Source organism: Callorhinus ursinus, unplaced genomic scaffold (assembly GCF_003265705.2).
Source record: "Callorhinus ursinus isolate GAN/ISIS: 27379988/994484 unplaced genomic scaffold, GSC_fseal_2.0 scaffold5, whole genome shotgun sequence".
Classification (NCBI taxonomy): domain Eukaryota; kingdom Metazoa; phylum Chordata; class Mammalia; order Carnivora; family Otariidae; genus Callorhinus; species Callorhinus ursinus.
In genome coordinates, this window is record NW_027397067.1 from 67,338,958 (window position 1) to 67,362,662 (window position 23,705).

Sequence of the window (23,705 nt, forward strand, 5' to 3'; positions counted from 1 at the left end):
CCCCCTCCGCCCCCTCCGCCCCCTCCGCCCCCTCCGCCCCCTCCGCCCCTCGCAGCCAGCTAGCGCCTTCCCATCCGCCCACCCGGCGACAGGCCCCCACCCCACGCCCCCACCCCACACCCCCACCCCACACCACGCAACATCGCCCTAGCGCCTCACCCGGCGACGCCGCGCGGGCCGCGCCGCCCGCGATTGGCCAAACGCGGCATAGCGCCATCTCGGCCTACCGCGCGGTGCGCGCCCTGATTGGCCGGCGGCGGCGGTGGGCGGGGCGGGCGCCCTGGGCGCGCAGGGCGGAGCGGGATCGCGCCCTTGCGCCCCGCCTTCTGGTCCTCGCCGGGGCGGAGCCCCTCGGCCGTCGGAGCGCCCTGGGCGCGAGGCGAGCAAAGGGAGCGTGGTGGTTACTCTGGTTACTGCGGAAGTGCCGGGTCGGGGAGGGCAGCGGCTTCCAGCGAGGAGGCCGTCAGGGGCCGCCGCCCTCCGAGGAAGCTCCCTGGAGACCGCCGTTCACCCTCTGGGAAACGGAGGCACGGACTGGAAGTTCGGGGGCTGGTGACTCGGCGCTTCGGCGGAGCGGCCGCGCTTGTGTGCACGGGGGCCGCAGTCTCGAGTCCGAGGCCATCCTCGGTGGGAAGAGGCAGTCCCGGTGCGGGGCGGCATCTCTCCGCGCTCCGCTCCTGGCCAGCCCGCGCCCAGACGTTTCTTTCATCTCCCCATCCGCTTCTGAAAGGGCACCTGGTGCAGGTGAGCGAGGACAGTTTTACTGCACGGCGAGCCCACATCACTCTTAGAGACGCCACCAGCAGCAACCCAGGAGAATCCCGTCCAGAAGAAATAAATGGAGTGCTGGAGAGAGGAGAGTCTGGTCGGGAGCTGTTGGAGCTGGCGAATTTTTCATACTGCTTTCTAAGTCTGGACACCTTTCCCCTCTTTCCATACTTTTGTACCAACTTGGTAGGATTTTGTAGATTCCTCTGATTTGAATTGTAATCCTGTGACGGTGTTTGCTGGAGTTTGGCCGGTTCCTCGTGCTCCTTTTGGGGACACATTTTGGGGAGAACCTCGAGTCACCAAAACCCTGCAGAGAAAAAGAGGACCTCAGCTTTGACCCGGGGACACCGGAGGAGCCTTTGAACCATGTGGACTTTCTTGGGCATTGCCACTTTCACGTATTTTTACAAGAAATGCGGAGACTTCGTCTCTTTTGCCAACAAGGAGCTGTTGCTGTGCGTGCTGGTGTTCCTGTCCCTGGGCCTGGTGCTCTCCTACCGCTGTCGCTACCGGAGCGGGGCCCTCCTGGGGCGCCAGCAGAGCGGCTCCCAGTTCGCGCTCTTCTCGGATATTCTGTCGGCCTTGCCTTTCATTGGCTTCTTCTGGGCCAAGTCGCCCCCGGGATCAGAAAATAAAGAGCAGCTTGGGTCTAGGAGGGTAGGTGGAATTTTAAGTGAGCAAACGAGTGAGCATGTTCTTTTAAAATTAGAATTGGGATCACTCAAATGTAAATTTTCGTCTTCCCTACAGGCTAAAAGGCAGCAATTTAGATACTCTGGTATGATAAATTCTCATTTAATTGTGTTATGTTGTTTGTTTTTTTAAGCTCTTGACTGTTCCTTGGCTACATCCTTGCCACTGTGAGGAGCGATTGAAAAGATTTGTTTCCTTTAGTGTTGGTTGAGCCAATGCTATATGAAATCGATTTGATTATGAAAGGGGAAATGAAATGTTAGAATTTCATTTTGAAGGAGGACAGAATCACTTTCTGCGATTGGGGGAAAAAAATGTTTTACTGAAATCTTTGGGTAAGGATGGCATTTGTACCTGAGGAGAAAGAGAGGGGCTGCAGGTTAAGTCGAGTGCTTATAAATGACAGCTGGCTGGGGCAAGTAACAGAAAGAACAATTCAAAAGGCTGGTGGAGTAAAAATTAGTTCAGCATTTTAAAGTCTTGGGCAAAATCCCCTTCTCTCCTCATGTCTGTGGGGCCTTGAGTAAATCAGTGCGGTGATGTCCTGAATCACGTGGATAATTGAGTAAGGTCCACAGTTCAGTCATGTTCCTAATTCTGAGGCTAGTCTTCAGTCACCTTTGAAGTTCTGTCTGCAAAGACAGCAAGCGTACGACAATGGTAGGTGAGGGAGAAGAGGTCTGCCTTCAAAGCCAGAACATTTAGGGCCTGTTGGCCATGGGTGTTTGGACTTTTTCCCAAGAGCCCTGGAGGATTGTCAGCAAGGGGGTAACAATACTTGATTTTAACTTTTTAGAAAGCATTTCCAGTTGGTGGGAGGAGAGTGGATTGCAGGGGCATGAGAATGGGAGCAGGGCTCTCAGGTGAGAGGCTACAGTAGGAAGCCAAGAAGTTTACTCCTTGAGGGTTCTAGATCTACATTATTTTACTGTAGCCACAGTACAGATTAGCAAGGTTTATAGAAGGGAGGACTTGAGTTAGAATTTTTGCTCCGTCACTCTGGCTGTGAGACCTTTGGCAAGACCTTCGTTTCTGTAAGAATCAGTTACCTCTTCTATTAGATGGGGATGGCACCAGTCTTGCTGTTAGTTAAGGAATTAAGTGATTTAATGTGGTCAGTAACCGACTAGTAAATAGTATCTATTATTAGTCTAAAGGTAGTGTACATCTAGTAACATCTAGTACACATGTTAGGAACCTTTTGACTAGTGCTTGGAGCAGCAGGAAAGGAGGGAGAGGGAATCTTCATCTCAGTTTGAAATCTTTGGTGTTATCTGAGGTAACTTTTGCCAAGGAAATTGAGCACTAGTGTAGGTGCATGGAGTGCGATTACATCATGTGATGTTGAGACATTTTGGGGAAGAGAAAATTGGATTGCCAGCAGTCAATGATTGGTTCCATTTTGTGAATGCTTCAGGCTTTCTGCTTATTCCTAAACATCAGGGAGTTGGTAGACTCTTCCTTGAGTCCTAAGTTCCCATCAGTGCTTTTACTGACCATTCTCTGGATGACTTAACTAACTCAAGTCCCCCTTTCAGGATTGTGTGTGTGTGTGTGTGTGTGTGTGTGTGTGTTTAACAGGAGAAACTTAGGAAGAAAAACTAATAAAAAGTGGCTAAGATGGCAAAGAGGCCTTTTATCTTGCTTTCAGAAGAGTAATTTAAATATAGTTAGTTATTCTGGCCATCAAGAGATACTTATGGGAAGAGAGACTCTTGTCTTCTCTTGGTAAAGGACAAAAAAGTAATTTCTCTAAGAGAAATTATAAAAAATGGAATGGACAAGGCCCCAGTCCCTATAGAGTTGAAGGAAGACTGGGTGCATATTAAAATCACAGAGAAAGTTCTAAAAGATTTTAGGTTTTATTTCCTTCCTTTTTGCCTAAGTCTTTTATTAAAATCCCTTCAAAATGGCATTTGGGCTTGTCTTAATCATTACGGCCAGAGAACTCAAAGAAGATTGTTCCTTGCAATTCTGTATCTGAAATGTATTTATATTTGTCAATCCACATACCAAGGGAAAAAATACTTATTTTAACCCTGAATTATTCATGTTAAAAAAACCCAACAGGCACTTTTATTCTCAGTGGGCATAAATCTCTCAAAACAGGTCTTTTTCATCATCTTATGAATAAAGTTTTTATCATCAGCCCGACTAGTGATATATTTGATGTTTATTCCTATAATGGACCAACTGTATGGCTAGGCTCTCTTAGAGTGTCAAGATGGGGCAAATTAAGTATGTTCTTACATGTTAAGGACTTAAATGTGAACGGGTCGAATCCCAAGGGACAGGATGAGTTATTTTGTCCTTTCAGAATTTCCTTGAGTTAAATAATTCTCAATTAGTAGATTAATAGCCAGGATTTGACAGTCTTTTTGTTATATAAAAGGGATTTTTAGGGTAAGATAGATTTTTCAGATGAAAATCCAGAAGGAGAAAATAAAAATAAATAGTGGAAACATGTAAAAGGTGCTGAATAGTTGGCAACATGAAGTCGAAATAGAAGCTGCATGGGATCTACATCTGGTAGATGCTTAGAATGTATTTGAGGAATTGAGTAATTAATGATAGAATTTTCCCTATAATAAGTCTTTGGAGCCCCTTGTAAACATTATATTTAGCCTCGTGTATTTCTAAATATGTCTGTATAATAGCATTTTCTAAATATATTTGGAAAATGGAATATATGTTTAATTTTATTAGGATATTATTGTACATTTCTAGTTAACTGAATATTTTGATATCCTTGGTTTTTATATATGATTTGGATTTAAAAACATAGCAGTGCATTTGGTTTGATAATGTTTGTGATGTAGGTTTTGCCCAAGATGGGAAAGTCCAGAGTATATAGTAGTAGGATAGCAAATGTGGACATATAATTAACTCTTTTTTTTTTTTTTTAACAGCACAGAAAAGGAACCAATGATTCAGAATCAACCTTAATAGGAGCAGCTGCCTCTTCAGTATCTTTTCAAAATGATCCAGAAGTTATCATTGTGGGATCTGGTGTAGTTGGCTCTGCTTTGGCAGCCATGCTTTCCAGAGATGGAAGAAAGGTGACAGTAATTGAGAGAGATTTAAAAGAGCCCGACAGGATAGTTGGAGAATTTCTGCAGCCGGGTGGTTATCATGTCCTTAAAGACCTTGGTCTTGAAGGTAGGTTCGTATTAATTTTTAGGAGTTATGTGGTGGAAGCAAGCACTCTTTGCTTTAGACTGTCCTATAACTGGTGAAAAGATATTAGTTACTATTTACCAACAAATCTGCATGAAAATGAGAGCAAAGAAGAAAATGAGCATTTAGTGTATGAGGAGATATAGTAAAGTGGCTAAAAACCAGAAACGGTCAAAATTAAAGATTGGAAAACTTGAATGAGGGCATGAAATTTAGTGAAAAGTGAAGGGAACTTTCATTGGTGAAGTACATATTATGTGCCTCTTATAGAATCTTTTATTTAAGTATCATCTGTTAAACCAATGATTTTTAAACACAGACTACTCATTTCAGCAATACTTCTTCACTGTCTACTCTGGGTAAGGTGTTGGACTTGGTACCAAGGATGTACTGGCGAACAAGACAGATTCACTGGCTCCTCTCAGAGTACAAAATATGCCTGGGTTCTGGGTTGAGGAAGAGCTTGCTTGGCTCATGTGGTAGGCAGGATGGTGTAGGAATTATGAGCGTTGATCCTGGAACTAGATTGCCTGGGGTTGAATAATTGTATTCAACAGCTCAGGCACTTAAAAAGCTGTATGACCTTGGCCGAGTTATTCAACCTATTATGTGCCAGTTTCTTCATCTGTAAAATGGCCATTTTACATGAGTCCTTGCCTCAGAGGTTATTATGAGGATGAAACGAATTCATATACACAAAGCATTCAGAACAGTGTCTGGTATCTAGTCGGCACTATGTAAGTATTTGCTGTTTTATTCAAGGAGCCTAAAAGGAGAGCAGTGTAGCTAGGAAGTACCGGGTGATGCGGAAGGGAGAATGGCTTGCGATTAAGGCTGGAGAGAGAGGTGGCAGCTACATCATGAGGGGCTCTGTGGTCGGTGGTGCAGGAGTGTGGTGTGATCTGCTTTATGCCTGCATAAAGTGGCTTCAAACCTTTGACATCTGCTCACAATAACAAACACATTTTACATCCTGATCCAGCACATACATACATATATTTGACTGAAATTTGTTTCATTTTACTTTTTAAATACTTGTCATGATTCTACCCCAGTACACAATTCACAAGTTGAAATTCATTTCATAATTTACCATTGAGTCACGCCCTGCCGTTTGTAGAATGCTGTTTTAAAAGAAAATGTGGATAAAATGTGGTGAATAAACTGTAAGATTGTGGTAGTGGGGTAGCAAGAGTCAGTGCAAAGAGTCTAGTGGGAACTCATTGCCAAGTGCAAATGACAGATGATGGTGGTTTGGGCTAGCATGGTAGCAGACGATATAAAGAGAAGTGGACAGATTGATGTTAAAATTAAGAGACAGAAATGGCATGATTTACTATAGGATTAGTGTGAGATACGAGGGAGAAGGAGGTATTAAAAATGAGTCCTAGGTTTTGGTTTGGACAGTTTATGCAAGAGTAAGGAGAGCCTCTAAAGTATTTTAGGGGGCGCTTGGGTGGCTCAGTCATTAAGCGCCTGCCTTCTGCTCAGGTCATGATCCCAGGGTCCTGGGATCGAGCCCCTCGTCGGGCTCCCTGCTCCACGGGAAGCCTGCTTCTCCCTCTCCCTCTCCCCCTCCCCCTGCTTGTACTCTCTCTCTTGCTATGTCTCTGTCACATAAGTAAAATAAAAAAAAAAGATAAGTATTTTAGCTAGTCCACATACCATGAGTACCTTTAATATAAAAAATAAGAGTCCTTCTTAACATATATTCTGTTAAGATGTTGGTATCATTTGCTGATAAGGAGACCTAGAGAGGAACAGGCATTGGGGGTAATTTGCGGGATATGTTGAGATATCCACGTGGAGAAGTTAAGTTGAATATATGAATCTCGAGTGCAGAGGAGTGGTTTGGGCTGGCTGGAGTTAGAAATTTCAGAGGTGTCAGCATATTTATAGTATTTAAAAGCCACAGCAGTGACTGAGAGCATGTAGGGAGAAAAGAGAAGACAGAATAAACCAAGTCATGGGAAACTGATATTTAAAGATCAGGCAGAGGGCGCCTGGGTGGCTCAGTTGGTTGGGCGACTGCCTTCGGCTCAGGTCATGATCCTGGAGTCCCGGGATCGAGTCCCACGTCGGGCTCCCTGCTTGGCAGGGAGTCTGCTTCTCTCTCTCTGACCCTCTTCCCTCTCGTGCTCTCTCTCATTCTCTCTCTCTCAAATAAATAAAATCTTTAAAAAATAAATAAATAAAGATCAGGCAGAAGAAGAGAAGCCTGAAAAAGAGTTCAAGAGGGAGCTGGCAAAATGGCAGAAGAAAGCTGGAGGGTTGGGTGCCACTTAATCCATGAGAGAATGTTTCTAGTAGGAAGGGATGGGTATATGTCAAGAAAGGGAAGGACAGCTATGTCATGCTTTGTTAATGAAGGCTCAGGTCAGATGAGTATAGAAAAATGACCATGGGATTTGGCAATTTGGAGGTTGCTTGTGACATTGACAAGATGTTTCAGCAGAGTTGTGGGGATAGAACCTAGACTGAAGTGAGTGGAGTTAAAAAAAATTTGAGACTAGAAAAGGACCCTTGAGTTTTTCTGTAACAGAAAACAGAAATAGGGCAGTAATGAGATGTAGATGTAAGGATAAAGAAGGTGTATTTTGAGGGTGTCTGGGTGGCTCAGTTGGTTAATTGATTGGTTTGACTCTTGATTTTGGCTCAGGTCATGATCTCAGGGTCGGGCAGACACAAATTCTTTGAAGAGTAAGGAGGGAGAATAGTGTTGACTGGAGTAGTGTGAGTGAAGGGGAGAAGAGGTAAATAATGGTCAGATTATGGGGGCTGAATCCGTAGCATCTTGTAGCCTGCTACGTGGATTTGGCTTATGTTCAAAGGGAAGCCATTGGAGAATTTTAAGAAGAAGAGTTATTCAATCTCACTTTTTAGAAGTGTGATTAAAAATATTATTTAGAAGTATTCATGTTATTCTGTAGGAAAGAAGAGTAGATCATAAAGTGGCCAAGACAGAAGCAGGGGAACCTGATCGGAGGCTATTGCAGAATCAGTGAGAGTTGATGGCTTGGAACAGGGTCATAGTAGTAGAGAGGTGGGAAGTGGTCACATTCTGGAAACGCCTTTTGAAGGAAGAGTCAGTAGGACTTGCTGATGAATCAGGTGTTAGGTATGAGAGAAAAAGAGGAGTCATGGTATTTAAACAAGACTAGAAGACATTACCAGGAGAGGTCCAGGACTGAACCCTGGGGTACTCTGATGTATAGAGATCAGTGAGGTGAGTGGGAGTCAAAAAGATGGGATTGAGGAAGTGTGGAGGAAAAGCCAAAGCCCACAGGATCTAGGACCCAAGTGGAGAGAGTGTTTATGAAGAAAGGAAGTTCCATCTGTGACCTTTTAGGTTTCTTAATTACCACCTTACGTGAGAGATTCACTTGAGGCAGATGTGGCAATATCCTGAGACAGGACTTTGTTACTTTTATCGTTGAACATCAGGCAACCAGAAATAATACTCTCCAACTAATGACTGTACGTAGAATCATTTAGAAATCTAACTTCAGGGGACATCACCAAGGTTGTGGTAACAAGCCTTAGTGGATTTTTATATGTAGTTTATGCAAGAGTAAGGAGAGCCTCTAAAGTGTTTTAGCCAGTCCAAATACCATGAATACCTTTAATATAAAAAATGAGAGTCCTTCTTAACATTTATTATGCTATTAATTTCTCCTGAGGTATGATGAGATGTGGATAATAGAAACACTTGGAATAGTTACTTTTTGGAGTATGATTTTTTTTTTTTTAAGATTTTATTTATTTATTTGATAGAGACACAGCGAGAGAGGGAACACAAGCAGGGGGAGTGGGAGAGGGAGAAGCAGGCTTCCCGCCGAGCAGGGAGCCCGATGTGGGGCTTGATCCCAGGACTCTGAGATCATGACCTGAGCTGAAGGCAGACACTTAATGACTGAGCCACCCAGGCACCCCTGGAGTATGATTTTTTAGTATAATATGGACTCATTCTTCCTGAATATGAGTTTTTATTTATTTTTAAATTTTCAAAAAGATTTTATTTATTTATTTATTTATAGCATGAGCAGGGGGAGGGGCAGAGGGAAAGGGAAGAGAGAATTCCAAGCAGACTCCACACTGAGCGTGGAATCTGATGCGGGGTTCGATCTCAGGACCCTGAGATCATATGTGAGCTGAAATCAAGAGTTGGATGCTTAACCAACTGAGCTACCCAGGTGCCCCCTGAGTATGGGTTTTTAATAATTGATGGCCCTATGGCTTAAGCTAAATATCTAGAATTCTTAAAATTAATACATTATAATTTAAATGTTATATTTTTATATTAAGTCAGTATCTAGTGGGGAACCTCCTTCCCATGTTGTTTTCTTTGGGATTATTTTTGGCTTTTCTTGGTGTTTTTGTTTTCTGTATATAATTTAGAATTAGATGTAAAAAAAAAACAAAACTGTTAAGATTATGACTGAAGTAGCACTGAATCTATAGCTCAATTTTTGAATAATTGACTTGGACTTCCTATCCATGAATGTGGTATGCTTTCCATTCAGTTAGGTCTTTAATGCATTTAAATAATATTTTATAAATCTCGTATGTCTTTTGCTATATTTATTCCTTGACTCTGGTTTATATTTGGGCTTTCATAAATGATACCTATTTTATTATGCACTGTATATTTAGTTTGAGGTTCAGACTTTATACCAGGTCATGGCACAACGTATGTTTGGATTTCTTATGGATGACTTCACCCATAGCCTATGGTGAATGGCTTACTTCCATACCTTATCTCAGGGTGTTGAATTGAGTTTTTATGGCTTCTATTTTATTGACAAGAAATTTATGAATGGTGCTAAGTTTCCTTGTCCCTGGCCATGGGGGCCCCTACCTCCTATTCTGAAGTGGCCCTTAAAACTCCAGTTGTTTAGGCTGTGGTTCTGATTCCTTTATACTGTTGCCTTTAAAACTTGCTCACTGGTTTGACTTTGACGTTTTTAGCATAGGCGGTTTTTTGTTTTTTGTTTTTTCCTTGTTAGTTTTATTTTTTAACTTGCCTTTTTATAGCAAGCAGTTCTGCAGAGGAATATTTTCCATGTCATTTTATCTGATATGTTGACCAGTAGTCTTAATATCTTAAGTATGGAGCTTTATGATTAATAGATAGTGATAGCTCTAAGTTATGTCACTGGCTTCAGAGTTATTAACATCTAGTATTCATGAAGCATGAATTTCATTGAAGTGTAGGGTACTGTCTTCTTGCCTGCTTAAGAAAGTAAAAGTGTTCAAAGTCTGCCATATATGATTTCATCAATAAAGGTGAGATAGAGACAGATAGATGTTAAGAAATCTTAAATTAGACCTTAATTTACCTTAAGATAGTTTACCCAAGGGAAAATTTTGCTGTGCTACTATACTTTTTACATTTTCTGGTGTGTTCTAAAATTGGCCAGTTTAAACATTTCAAGTACTTCTGTAATACAGTTATGGGTTAAGAAAAACAAACTGTCTCAGTAGCTGGACAATGCATTATAGAGATACCAGATGGGTTTCAAGTATTTAGATCGGAAATGATTGGCAGTTTGCTGAGATCCAAATTGAATACACTGCAAATTGGCAGCTTTTCGGATATCTGTGTACTGAATCTCTGACTGAATTTTAACTGTAATAATTTAAGAACCATACTGAAAAACTAATTAGTTTTGATTCTGGGTCAGATGTGTGACAATATTCATCCAGCTTGAGCCTGCCTGCACTCTAAGTGGCATTAAAAAGAATATCAGAAAACTAATTTATTTCGATCTTAGCCCAGATGTGTGATAGAATTGTTTATGAAGATTTTCTTTCATCCATTTCATTATTCTAATGTACTTCACCTTAATATACTAACCATTATGATTTTAGGCCTATGTATGGTATATTCTTAATTAACATTTCATAATGTGCTCTTTCTAACTAACTTAGATGAATATTTAGGTTGTTTTCAGTTATTCTTGATTAGAGATAACACTGTAGTAGTGAACTTACTCTTGCATATAACCTTAAAAACTATTAAAAATTAAAAAATTATATCTTTAGGATGAATGATAGATGAATTTATAAGACTTAAGATTATTACATCAAAGGATGCTAATTTCTTGGTTCTTGATAATTAGTGCTACAGTTACTTTCTAAAATGTTTTTAGTTTATATTAGAACCAGTAAATTTATCAGTTTTATTATAATCTCACCAGCAATTTTGATAGATTTGGTATTTCACTGTTTTAATTTATTTCATTGATTTTTTAAAAAAATCAATGTTTTGAACATTTCCCTTCCCTGCTATGTTCAATATTTCCGTATTGCTTAATGTGAATACCCATGAACTTTTCACCCATTATTACTAGGCCCTTAATATTTTTCCTATGAAATTTAATGAATAAATTTTATACATAAATATTAATCTTTTGTGGTTTTACAGATTTGCTAAACGGTTGTCTTCCAGACACATTAAGATTTCTGAAAGTTATATTAATGTCCAGTTGTCGAAATGGTTTCATCGCATCATGAAGATAGAGACTCATTTTTGATGCCTCCTTATCCTTTGGTGCATCATATAACTCTGGGCGTGTTAACAAAATTGATTTTTTTGAACTGAATTGTTTTGTAGATGCAGTGGAAGGTATTGATGCTCAGGTGGTAGATGGCTACATAATTCATGATCAGGAAAGCAAATCAGAGGTTCAAATTCCTTACCCTCTGTCCGAAAACAGTCAAGTGCGGAGTGGAAGAGCTTTCCATCATGGACGATTCATCATGGGTCTGCGGAAAGCAGCTATGGCAGAGCCGAAGTAAGACTACTCAGAAACACATTTAAACTTGGCCTTTGCACAAATACTATTTCATCACCTTTGTCTTAAGTGTTGGGTATGGGTTGGAGCATATAGCTATTCTAAAGTAAACTGTAAGTTAGAAGAATGTTGGATCTTCAGTGCCTTTGTTGACAATGTCATGTAGAGCATTTCCGTTTGAATGACAGAACTATTGAGATTTTTCCTTTGACTAAATACACTGTGTGTGTGTTTTTTTTTATGTTGTTGGAATTTAGAGGATACTGTTGTAACCGAGGGTTAAGGCTTTGCCTATTTGGGAGTTGGAGTTTGTGCTCATGCTATTTTCTGTTAAAAGTCAGAACAGAGATTGCAGGGGAAAATCCCAGGCTGACAGGACGGGCTCTTGTCTTAATTATTAACTTCTATTTGCCCCTAGCCCTTAGGCCCTATAACTGAGGAAGTTTTACACATGAGAACCCTCATCTCATTAACAAGGGCTTAAGTATTGCGAAAGCAAGTGAAGAAGTGAGTGGACTTATCCTTAGGACTGAGAGTTGCTGTCCATGGAAGTAGAATATGTTCATTGTGGAAACATGGGAAAATGCACAAAAATATAAAGATTGTAAACCTTATCCATGATTCTTCTGACTAGAAGTAACTACTTTGGATAATTTTGTGGATAAACTCCCAATTCAATATTTTCCCATCTCTGTATGAATTTGTGTGGTGTGTAAAGTTTCTCTGCATGTATTTTTTTTTTTATGAATTGAAGTAAAAATCTCATGTTGCTTTTAAAAATACTTTTAAATATCATTACATTAGTGTATATGTATTCAGTTTCAAGAAATTAGAAAATAAAAGCCACGCTTACTTCTAAAGTCCATTAATGTTTTTGCGTTTTGTCATTCCACACCTTTCCTATGTACGTGTGCACACGTGTGAGTCCCGTTTGTAACTGGAGATAAGGAATAAGGAATTCGTCATTCCTTATTTAAATTGTCCAAGTGTGCTACTGTATAATTTATTTCTGTTTGTCCTTTAGTACAAAGTTTATTGAAGGCATCGTGCTACAGTTACTAGAAGAAGATGATGGTGTAATAGGAGTTCAGTACAGGGATAAAGAAACTGGGGACATCAAGGTGAGAGATAGCAAATCTTAGCTTTTCCTAAGACATGTTTCTCCTCCTTTTTCCCCTACTCCTTTGAAAAGTAAGTCCACCAATTTACTCATCTAATAGACTGAGTTCTCTCTAAGCCCTCTGCTGCAGGGTGAATTTCAGACTGCAACACATTACTCTTTAGAGCATCTTAGAACTCTACACAGACAGCTTTGTAGACACGCACCACTAGATCAGCAGTATTAAACCGAAACGAGAAATACACATGTGCAGAGAAGCAGAGGGGACCTGGAAGGTGAAAAAAGGAAGGATTCAACATAAAAGAAATGACTGGTTTCATTCTTCACTTACTCTAATCCCCTGATACCTGGAATCTTCATTTACCCTTTTACCTCAGCTCTTGTACTTTCCAGTGTATTTTCATAATGAGTTATATTGTCATTTAGATCTTCTAACAACTCTGGGAAATAAAGTCCAAAGACTAATTTCTTAAATTTAGCTCATGTTATAATAAAAAGACAAATTGGAACAACAACAACAAAAAGAAATGATTAGGATAAATGAAACAATTGTTTTAATCCGAAAGGGAAAATAAGAGAATCTCTGTGGAAATAGCAGAGTAAAATAGTTTCCAGTACCTGCTCATGCTGATTTAGTAAGAGAAGAGAAAGTGAAAGGCTAATCTGTTGGCGTTTCTGGGCCGACCTCTGGGGTCACCACCTAGAAACTATACTCTGATGGTGGTAATTGCAAGATAATATGGAGACCTACATCTATGCATACAAAAATTCTTCTAAGCCCTAGCCACTGATTGAAAGCAGTATATGAAGTTAGAAAATTCTAGAATAAACAGTGGAGTCATCCTTGGACTTTGTGATGAGATTTAGTATTCTGTGGTCCACACTTGCTTTGTAGTTGTTTCCCCTGTTGTTGATCAAAGTGTAGCTTTAATCCCAGATGGTGTGGATGGTAGTGCTTTGAAGGCAGGCAATCCTTATTACCCTCTATAACGTTGTCCAATAAAACATGTAAATATTTTACAATAATGCACATTTTAAGAGAATGGTCATTGTACTGTGTATTTCTAATCATTTAGCTGAGCACTGTTTATCTTTGTTGTAGGAACTCCATGCTCCATTGACTGTTGTTGCAGATGGACTTTTTTCCAAGTTCAGGAAAAACCTGATCTCTAATAAAGTTTCTGTTTCATCTCATTTTGTTGGCTTTCTTATGAAGGTACTGTAGGAATGTAATTGTAGAAAAATAAAAGCAACTTGGAATTTGAAAATTATTAGAATATTTTGTTTTGTTTTGTTTTATTCTAGAATGCACCACAGTTTAAAGCAAATCATGCTGAACTTATTTTGGCTAATCCAAGTCCAGTTCTTATCTACCAGATTTCATCTGATGAAACTCGAGTACTTGTTGACATCCGAGGAGAAATGCCCAGAAACCTAAGAGAATACATGGCTGAAAAAATTTACCCACAATTACCTGGTAAGAAATAGGATTTAGTTCACATTGTAATCTGTGGTCTGAACGTAAATACCGCAAAAGGCTGTCCATCTCCAGTTCTCACTAAAGCTGGGTCTTAACTAGGCCAGAGATAAGGATGGCAGGTAAAAATGCACCCAGTCAGATACACTGGAGCTGAGCTGTTTAACAAGCACATACGAAAATCTCCAAATTAAAAGAAAATAGTTTAAATACATTTTTTCATATTAATAATTAAATCATTGTTTTAGAATAATTACTAGTATTGGGGAAAATGGTATGTTTTTAGGTAGTCTGGATAGCGATGTAAGATCTCTGAATTCTGAAATATCTCTCCTACTTCCTTACTTTAGCGCTTGGTTTTTGTAGAAATGGTGGCTACCATTTATTGAATATCTACTATAAGGTGCTTTACAAACTTGATTTCATTTATCTCCGCAGTCACCCTCTGAGGTAGGGCATTACCATTATCCCCGTTTTATTGGTGAGGGAACTAGGAGTCAGTAAGCTCCTCCAAGGATAAACTGTTAGTAAGTGGTGGAGTCAAGGTTGAGGCTAGGTGTGTCTGGCTCATACATCCCATCCTCAGAACATGAGAGCTGTAAGCGATCTTCAAGGTCATTTTTTAGTTTGGAGTTGAATACAGAAAGGCTTCATGAGATTTCGGACATATTTGTAAAACACTCCTAAAAAATTACTTTCTGGCATTTTTTTTTGAGAATGGAAAGATGTAAGTAAAAGTAAATAAACATTTAAGATATTAATTAAAATATTCAGAATATTGATAAAATTGAAGGGAAACCCTGCTTGCCAATTATGATATGATTATAATAATAGGAAACTATCTTTGGTAGGTGTATATTTTGTTTAAAAATTCTGTTTCTTTTTCAAGTTATTTTTTAATCTTAAGTGAAAGCACTGTGTTTAATAACAGAATATTAACAGATATGAATGTATAATGGAGTAACTTAGATTTTTTTTTAAAGATTTTATTTATGTAGAGACAGATTGAGAGAGATCCTGTGAACAAGGTAGGGAGGGGCAAAGGGGGAGGGAGAGAGAGTCTTAAGCAGACTCTGTGCTGGGCAACACAGGGCTCCATCTCACCACCCTAAGATCACAACCTGCGCCAAAACCAAGGGTTGGATGCTCAACCGACTGCGCCACCGAGGCGCCCCAAACTTAGAGTTTTTAATAATGACATTTTCAACATTTCCATACATTTGCACTTAGACTATAAGCCATTTTTGAAGCTTTCAGAGGAAAAATGAATTATTCACATTTAAGAAAAAGATAGTCAATAATGTGATAGTTTTAGCATTTTTTTCTTTTATCGTAGATTGCCTCTTCAATCCAGAGGTTTAGAACAGACTGCCCTGAGATCATGGTGGGAAACCATTTATAGGTTTATATTAATATTTGTTAGGTTATTGATATTCTCCTTGTCGGAACGGAACAATTTCAGCTTAGGCATTCTGCTCCCGTATTCCCCGATTACAATGGGAACTGTATGAAAAGACAGTTCAGTTTCTATACAAATAGGAGCACAAAACTTTGGGGAGTGTCTCAGAGATGAGCTCTTCCAAGCATTTCATGTTATAGATGAAGAAACTGGAGCTCAGAAAAGTAGAGCTCTCCACAACTTACTGTTTTTCTGCCGTACATACCCTCCTTCTGTCTGTGGATTGCTAGTATGTGAATATGGCGGTGACAGTAAATTAAGTGTTAAATATGATACCTGGCAGTTAACATTTGGGAGAAAGGTGGGGCCCTGTCTCATCTCTGAATTTGCTTCACTTTTCTTAGCTTTTTTGTTCATTCAGCTGTATGTGTATCTATTTACATTAAATTTCTCTTAGATCCCTTAGTCATTCCTTAGCATGAGTAACTAGGTTCTTTTTTTTTTTCTATTACTGTCTTGTGCCTTTTTCTTCCCTTTTTTTTATTATGTCATGTTAATCACCATACATTGCATCATTAGTTTTTGATAGAAACTAGGTTCTTAATGAACAATGGTATTAATAAAATAATTAGTTCTTGACTTATCACAAGATATATGTAACATATATAGTGCATATATTATTATATGTAACATATACTAGAAGGTATTTGTTTAAACTTGAGAAGAACATGTGCTAATTAGAAATTGAAATTTTATAAACCATTTATTTGGTGGGGGTGGGATTTATTGCAGACCACCTCAAAGACCCGTTCCTGGAAGCCACTCAGAATTCCCGTTTGAGATCTATGCCGGCAAGCTTTCTTCCCTCCTCACCAGTAAACAAGCGAGGTATTATTTTATTGGAGTGATTCTATAAAGGGTATTCTAAATAGTCAAATTTAATATTCCAAATATTCCAAACATAATATGGGAGGGGATTTCTGCTATGTAATACGGGAATCCTATGTGGGACAGAGAATTGGTTACTGTGCCTGAACACATTACACCAAAATTAGTTTTATGATGTCTTGGTTATTTCATAATGAGTGTATACGTCATTATCCTTGTTATTGAGGCTACCACAGTTAAGTATAGTCCTAAATCTAGAGAAGGCAGTTTTCTAGTGAGGGGTATGAACTGGTAATTTCAGGACACTGTTGATAAATGCTGTAGTAAAAGCCCACTCGTGGTACCACAAGGTTCATAGTGAAGGGGTGCGCAGGGCAGGGGGGAGCTTGTGAACCATGAAGGGTGATTGGGGAAGACGTGTCTCAGGAAATAAGACAAGTTGGGGCATGAAGGATTAGTGGGAGTTCATTAGGTGGACAGTGAAAGAGGGACTTCTAAGTAGTTGGAACAATATCTGCAAAGGCCAGGAGGGCTGAGAGATGATGGCACTTTCAGTGAAGTCCAGCAGTTTCCTACGGCTGGAGCGAGTGCACGGTAGGTGTCAGAGTGGTAGAAAGGTAAGGTGTTTATTTAAAGTTTAGTTTTAATCCTGTAGACAATGGAAAGTCATTGAGAAGTTTGTTTTTAATAGCTTTATTGAGATGTAATTCACAAATCCTATAGTTCACCCATTAAAGTTTATAGTTTATTAGTTTTTAGCATATTCATAGATATGTGCAACCATCATGACAGTCAATTTGAGAACCTTTTTAATCACCCCAAAAAGAAACCCTATACCAGTCAGCAGTCACTGCTCATTTTCTCCCAACTCCCAGCACCAGGCATCCACTGATCTGCTTTTTGACTCTATAGATTTGCCTATTCTGGACATTTCCTATAAATACAATCAGTGGATTCTTTGTAACTGGCTTCTTTGAGGTTCATCCATGTTGCAGCATGTCCTTCGCTTGTTTTTGTGGCCAAATAGTATTCCGTGTGTGGATATACTACCTTTTAACTATCCATTCATCAGTTGATAGACATTTGGGTTGTTTCCACTTTTAGTTGTTATGAACAATGCTGCTGTGCACATGTGTATATGAGTTTTTGCGTGGAGTTAATTTTCACTTTTCTTGGGTATGGTAACTCTGTTTAACTCTTTGAGGAACTGACAAACTATTTTCCAGAGGGGCTGCCCCATTTTGCATTCTCATTAACAATGTATGAGGGTTCCAATTTCTCCACATCCTCACCAACATTTGTTATTCTCTGTCTTTTTGGCCATACTCATTCCCGTAGGTGTGAAGTGATAACCTCATTGTGGTTTTGATTTGCATTTCTCTGATGGATAATGATGCTGAAAATATTTTCCTGTGCGTATTGGATATTTATTTGTATTTCTTCTTTGGAGAAATGTCCATTCAGATTGCACATTTCTTAATTGGTCAAATGAAAAAAACTTATTGTTGAGCTGTAAGAGTTCTTTAGATATTCTAGATATAAATCCCTTATCAGATAAATGATCTGCAAGAACTTCTCTCATTCCATGGTGATGGTTGAAGTTTTTAATTTTCATGAAGTCCAGTTTATCTGTTTTTGTTTTTTGTCAATTGTGCTTTTGATGTCATATCTAAAAAGTCTTTGCCCAAGCCAAGGTCATAAAGATTTACTCCTGTATTTCCTTCTAAGAGTTTTGTAGTTTTAGCTACTATATTTAGGTATTTGATCCATTTTGAGTTAAATTTTGTGTATGGTGTGAGGAAGGGGTTCAACTTCATTTGTATGTGGATATCCAGTTGTCCCAGTACCATTTGTTGAAAAGACCATTCTTTCCCCATTGAAGTGTCTTGGCACTGTTGTCAAAATTAATTTTACTGTAAATGTAGTAAGAGTTTTTTTCTTTCCACAATATTTTATAGTTTCAGAGTGTTTTACATTTCTTTTGTTAAACTTATTTCCAAGTATTTTATTCCTTTTCATGCTATTGTAAATAGACTTGTTTTCTTAATTTCATTTTAAGATTCTTCATTGCTAGTGTATATAAATACAGTTGATTTTTGCATATTTATGTTGTGTCTTGAAACCTTGCTGAACTCATGTATTAGTTTCTAATAGTTCATTGAAAAGTTTTAAATAAGATAGTGGCATGATTAGATTTTTATTTTAGGGATACTACTCTGATATATTGTGGAGCATGGTTTGGAGGACAGGTCAGGCTAAAGCTTATAGTGAGGCTATGTAATTGTTCCATGTCAGTGGTGATGAAAGGTTCGAACTAGGGTTGTGGCCGTAGAAGTGGAAAGTAGGGAATGGAATTGTGTACTCTCTAGGATGTAGAATGCATGCAACTTGGTGACTCGTTGGCTATTGTAGTATGGGACAGTGAGGCCTCTTGATGGATTCCAGGTTTCAGGTTTAGATAACTTTGCCAGCTATTTGCTGACATTGGAGATATGGGAAAAGGAATGTAAGTTTAGGGAAGTGTGGGAAGAGGTGCTGAGTTCACTTTTGGACATATTGGGTGTGAGGTGCCGGTGAGGCATTTGAGTGGAGACGTGTGGAACATCATTGAAAATGTGAATGTGGAGCTCCAAAGAGAGGTCCGAATGGGAGCTGTCGATATACTATGGTTCCTGAACATAAACAGATTGAATTTGCTGTGGAAGAACAGGCATAATAAACTACTCATCCTATAAATAAACTAATGCAAAGCAGAATGAAGACACTAATGCCAAATTGATATAAACAACATGCTAGCAGTAATTGGTGGAATTAGAAATGTTCCATGGAGAGGAAGGAATAAAAGCTATTTGTGGCTTGTGGTTTTTTAGTGAAGATATGAGAGTCCTACATAAATTTGAATTAATATTTAGAAGTTTTCCTTTTTATAAGTTCATGTTTATTATATGTATTTTATAAGTTATAAATGTAGCATATTGTGACGTTGCAGAAAAGAATTATCCATAATTTTGTCCCTTTAACATTATTATGGTTGTTTATTTCTCTCTTGGATTAAATTAAATAACTGCTTTGTTGAAATGTCACTGTGAGTGTTAGGTCATTAATCAGGCTGACAGTGGCCCCGGAATCTTAGGCAGCTCAGGAGGTGCACCTAGAGGGCTGCATTTCTGCTTCTGCAGTTCTGCATCAAGGGGCTAATTTTCAGATGAGATGCAGTCAAGGCTTATTCCTCTAAATTAACTTCGGATAGGTTTGGAATATCTGCTTATAATTGCTTTTTAATTCCAACGACAGTGTGGCTGGGTATCATCTTCCTGGGGCCTACTTTCTTTCCCTTAGAACTGTATAGACATTTCTCTCTAGTGCGCTGGCAGCAAATATGGCTGTGAAATGTCAGACCTCTTCATTGTTTCCCTTGTGAGGAGACTTGCTTTTTATGCCAGTTTTTTGTTTTTTCATGAAAGAGGCCTTATAAATATTTTGGCATTGTTTGACTTCACCTTGGATTCCCATGTGACTTTCATGAGGGTGGGGACCATGTTCTTGTTCCCCCTGGGTCCCTAGTATCTGGTACCTATTAAGTACCCAGTAAAGACTAATTGAATTTTTGTTTCAACAGATTTTAGTCATGATTTGTTCCCTTGTATTTTCACATTCTCATTTTCTGGTTCACATTCACAATGTTTATTAATTAACAGTTTTTTTTTTTTTCTTTGTCTTAAGGGATGCATCCAGGATGATATCGTAATCTAAATTCTCTCATTACAGGTGTTCTTCTTTTGGGAGATGCATATAATATGAGGCATCCTCTTACTGGAGGAGGAATGACTGTTGTTTTTAAAGATCTAAAACTATGGAGAAAGTTGCTAAAGGGTATCCCTGACCTTTATGATGATGCAGCTGTTTTCCAGGTAGGATATTAAATTATTCTTTGACAAAAATGTCTCAGTGGATTTCTTTCTGGGTCTAAGACGAATGGGACCTTACTGGGGAGATCTGTACCTAGGAACCTGATCCTAAGTCCTGGTTCTTAGGCAGTCTTGTTCGGGCATAGAGAACCTGTGAGCCTGTGCAACCCACAAATCTCACAGAATTTCTGAATTTCTGTGTTTGAATATTATGTCACATTGGTTTGCACGGACCACTTTGCTCATAGTGATCGGGTATTTCGCTTCAGAGTTCTGGAACTCATTCCTCCAGAGATGTTTTGTGTGTGTATGTAAATGATAAATATAAGGCGTAATTACTGATAGATGATCCTCAGGATAAACATCAGTTTGAGGGGATTATAAACATTAATTTGTGCTTCCCCCTCACCTTTACCATATAGTGAGTGATCTTTTTCTTTTTTAGGCCAAAAAATCATTCTATTGGGCGAGAAAAACATCTCACTCCTTTGTTGTGAATATCCTCGCTCAGACTCTTTATGAGTTATTTTCTGCCACAGATGGTAAGTATAGATACTTTTTAATGAAAATTACTGAACTGCAGATTTTTAGCACAGGAAGGGAACTTAATTATAAACAAGTTAGTGATTAGGCCAGAAATAGCCATATTTCCCAAGTCTGCTGACTCCCAAGTGGCGGCCCTTTGTAACTCCATCCTTGCACAAGATTTTGCGCCTCTAATCATCATGTATCCACCACTTTGTGTGGAAGGCTTAGGACAACCTTCCCAGCACCACTTCAGTAATATATCTTTATTCATTCCTCTGGTCCAGATCAGGTTATACATATCCATAAATGCATAAAGTTGTGATGCGCAGGATCTTTCTGCCGGTGCATTTAAATGTAATATAGTTGTTAATCTTTTTCTTCCTGAACACTTGTTTCAATTTCTGTTCAAAGTAGTATTTTACAAAATGAATACGAGCTTCATAACAAGTTTAGATTTTTGTCTCCTATTACAATGCACAAGTAGAAGAATGCATCTACCTTTTACTCACTTGAAATATTCCCATGCTTTTGTTTTTGTTTCTATTTTGTAAAGTGGTGATGGTCAGTCTGTATATTAAGGAAAACCTGACTTAACAGAAGCTGTATGAGAAATGGAGGAAGAGGCAGCCGTGCCACCTCCCAAGCCTAGCAGTGTACAGATTAGTTAATGGTAGGTTAACGAAACTGGACGTTTAGGTTTGTTCAGGAATAAATATAACTCCAGTCCTATTACTTCAGATATTTACAACAAAGCTTCTTCTGTGAACTGGCCAGGGTCCCAGCAATCTATGCTTTGGTGACTTGAGTGCAAAAGATAATATAGTACAAGTACCTTCTGTAGCCTATCTATTATGCATTATTCTTGCTAAAAGAAAGAAAAAACAAAACAACTCATTGATTGTGATTTGCCGGTCAAACCTCTCTTTCTAATTGGCATGGAAGCTAAAATGGCTGGGTGGGCAACTAAAAAGAAAAGAAGTAAGTCTTGAGTTTTTCTAAGTGCTTCTTTTAAGCTTTCCTAAGCTCTTGACTTTCTTTCTGAGAGATTAGAGGAAGAAAGAGTTTTATTGGAGTAAGTTTACCTATTACGTCTATTCCAAGTAAAAAAATTGTTGGTTAATACTATATTGCTAGGGTTTAATGAGTCACTTTGGAAATTATGAAAAACCATACACATCTAAGGCATTGTTAATGTTTACTATTCACAGCTATCCTTTTACTTGAAAGTTTACTGCTCAGAAATATAGGTTGGCTATCTTAGAGCCAGGGAATTTGGTTTCTAGAATTGTGTTTTTTGATAAAAAAAGAATTTCCAGAATATTTGCATCACTTAATGAATTTACAACACAGTCAAGGAAATAACTTTTAAACAACTTTTTAAACAACTTGGACTTCCAAATTTTATTTTAGATTCCCTACATCAACTAAGAAAAGCCTGTTTTCTTTATTTCAAACTTGGTGGAGAATGTGTTGCTGGTCCTGTTCGGCTGCTTTCTGTGTAAGTTGTTTTGATGACACAGAGGAACCAGATCGTTCAGATTTTCTTTGGACTGCTCAGTTTGTGAATTACTGCAAGTCTTTCTTCTTTCTATATTTTGTCCATTAGAATCCCAGTCAGAAGGTAGCTCAGAGAAATGAAAAAAGAAATTTAGCCCTGTGTTTTACTTCTGGGAAAACAGTTTTGAACAGAAGCTGGTGGTAGATGAGGCTAAAGCCCTGATTAAAATAGCTTTTTTGCTGGTGGGTTTGACCACATGATCTGATCGGTGGGAGCCATGGATAATAGAGGAATTTGTATTTAAAATTTACTTCGATTAAGGTGCAGGGACTTGCAAAACTCACTAATGGTTTTGACAGTACAGACATACGTAGAATTATTCTTGAAAAGTCTGCACAGTAAAATTCTTTAAGTCTGTTCTCATTCATTTATAATCTGAATGTCAATACTCTTACCTTTTGGAAAACCTAAGACTCCCACAGGTCAGGCCATCCAGTCACTTCAGGCGGAGATCTCAAGATTAGTGAACGAAAACAGCACCATACATACAGTTTATGTCAAGCAGACTACGAAGAGTTCCTGGCTTCTCTGACAGACAGGGGTATATTCTGAGGAGTTTCTTGTAAGAACATTTATCCCTGCTATCAGAGCATAGGCGACAGAAGCTTCTAGAGTCCTCTAGAATGTAGAATGTGTGTTTAGCTTTATAGATGATATGTAATTAGAACCTTTTTCTATGGGTAAATTTTAACTGCTGGGTCTTACTAATACATATATTTTTTTTCTATTACAGCCTGTCTCCTAACCCTTTCATTTTAATTGGACACTTCTTTGCTGTGGCCATCTATGCCACATATTTCTGCTTTAAATCGGAACCTTGGATTACAAAACCCCGAGCCATTTTCAGTAGTGGTGCTGTATTGTACAAAGCATGTTCTGTAATATTTCCTCTGATTTACTCGGAAATTAAGTACCTGGTCCATTAAACTTACAGGGGAGCCATTTGTGAACGATTATTTGGAACTCACCGAGTCCTAAGAGACTTTTGGAAGAGGCCGTACATAGCATAGAACTATCCCACTTCTAAAGTGGAAACTCTTGGACCAAGATTGGGGTTAATTCATTTTTGAAGTTATTTGTATATAAACATGTAAATACATACTTTGCAATTTAAAATGAAGGGTAAAACAGACATTTAAAAGAAATGATTGTTATCTTAAATTAGTGCTAACACTGAGGAACTGCAGTTTTTTTTTTGAATTCAGTAGCTGGGAGGAGTCATTGTGGGACATGCAAATAAAGTGAAGAACGAACTGCATCGTCTTTTTGTCTCTGTCGTGGCCTTGAGGTAGCTTCGTGTTCATGGGAAGGAAAACCAAAGCGGGATGGAAAACGCAGAGGGAAGCCTGTTCTGTGAAATAACTGATGTCGGGGAAGTTGCCTTTAAAA

General features: G+C 38.9%; 1 protein-coding gene across 2 annotated transcripts; it reads left to right on the forward strand.

Moving 5' to 3' along the window:
• Positions 1-335: 335 nt before the first annotated feature.
• On the forward strand, positions 336-23,572 carry SQLE (squalene epoxidase). 2 transcript variants are annotated; one of them, XM_025871104.2, is made up of 11 exons: positions 337-1,428; positions 4,374-4,623; positions 11,258-11,438; positions 12,463-12,559; positions 13,661-13,774; positions 13,864-14,035; positions 16,227-16,322; positions 20,091-20,233; positions 20,676-20,772; positions 22,169-22,256; positions 23,050-23,572. In XM_025871104.2, the coding sequence occupies exons 1-11, from the start codon at positions 1,138-1,140 to the stop codon at positions 23,240-23,242; spliced, it is 1,722 nt and encodes a 573-aa protein (XP_025726889.1). In that variant the 5' UTR covers positions 337-1,137; the 3' UTR covers positions 23,243-23,572. The 2 variants fall into 2 exon arrangements, with proteins under 2 accessions (XP_025726890.1, XP_025726889.1); XM_025871105.2 differs by lacking the exon at positions 16,227-16,322 and having other exon boundaries at positions 336-1,428.
• Positions 23,573-23,705: the final 133 nt, after the last annotated feature.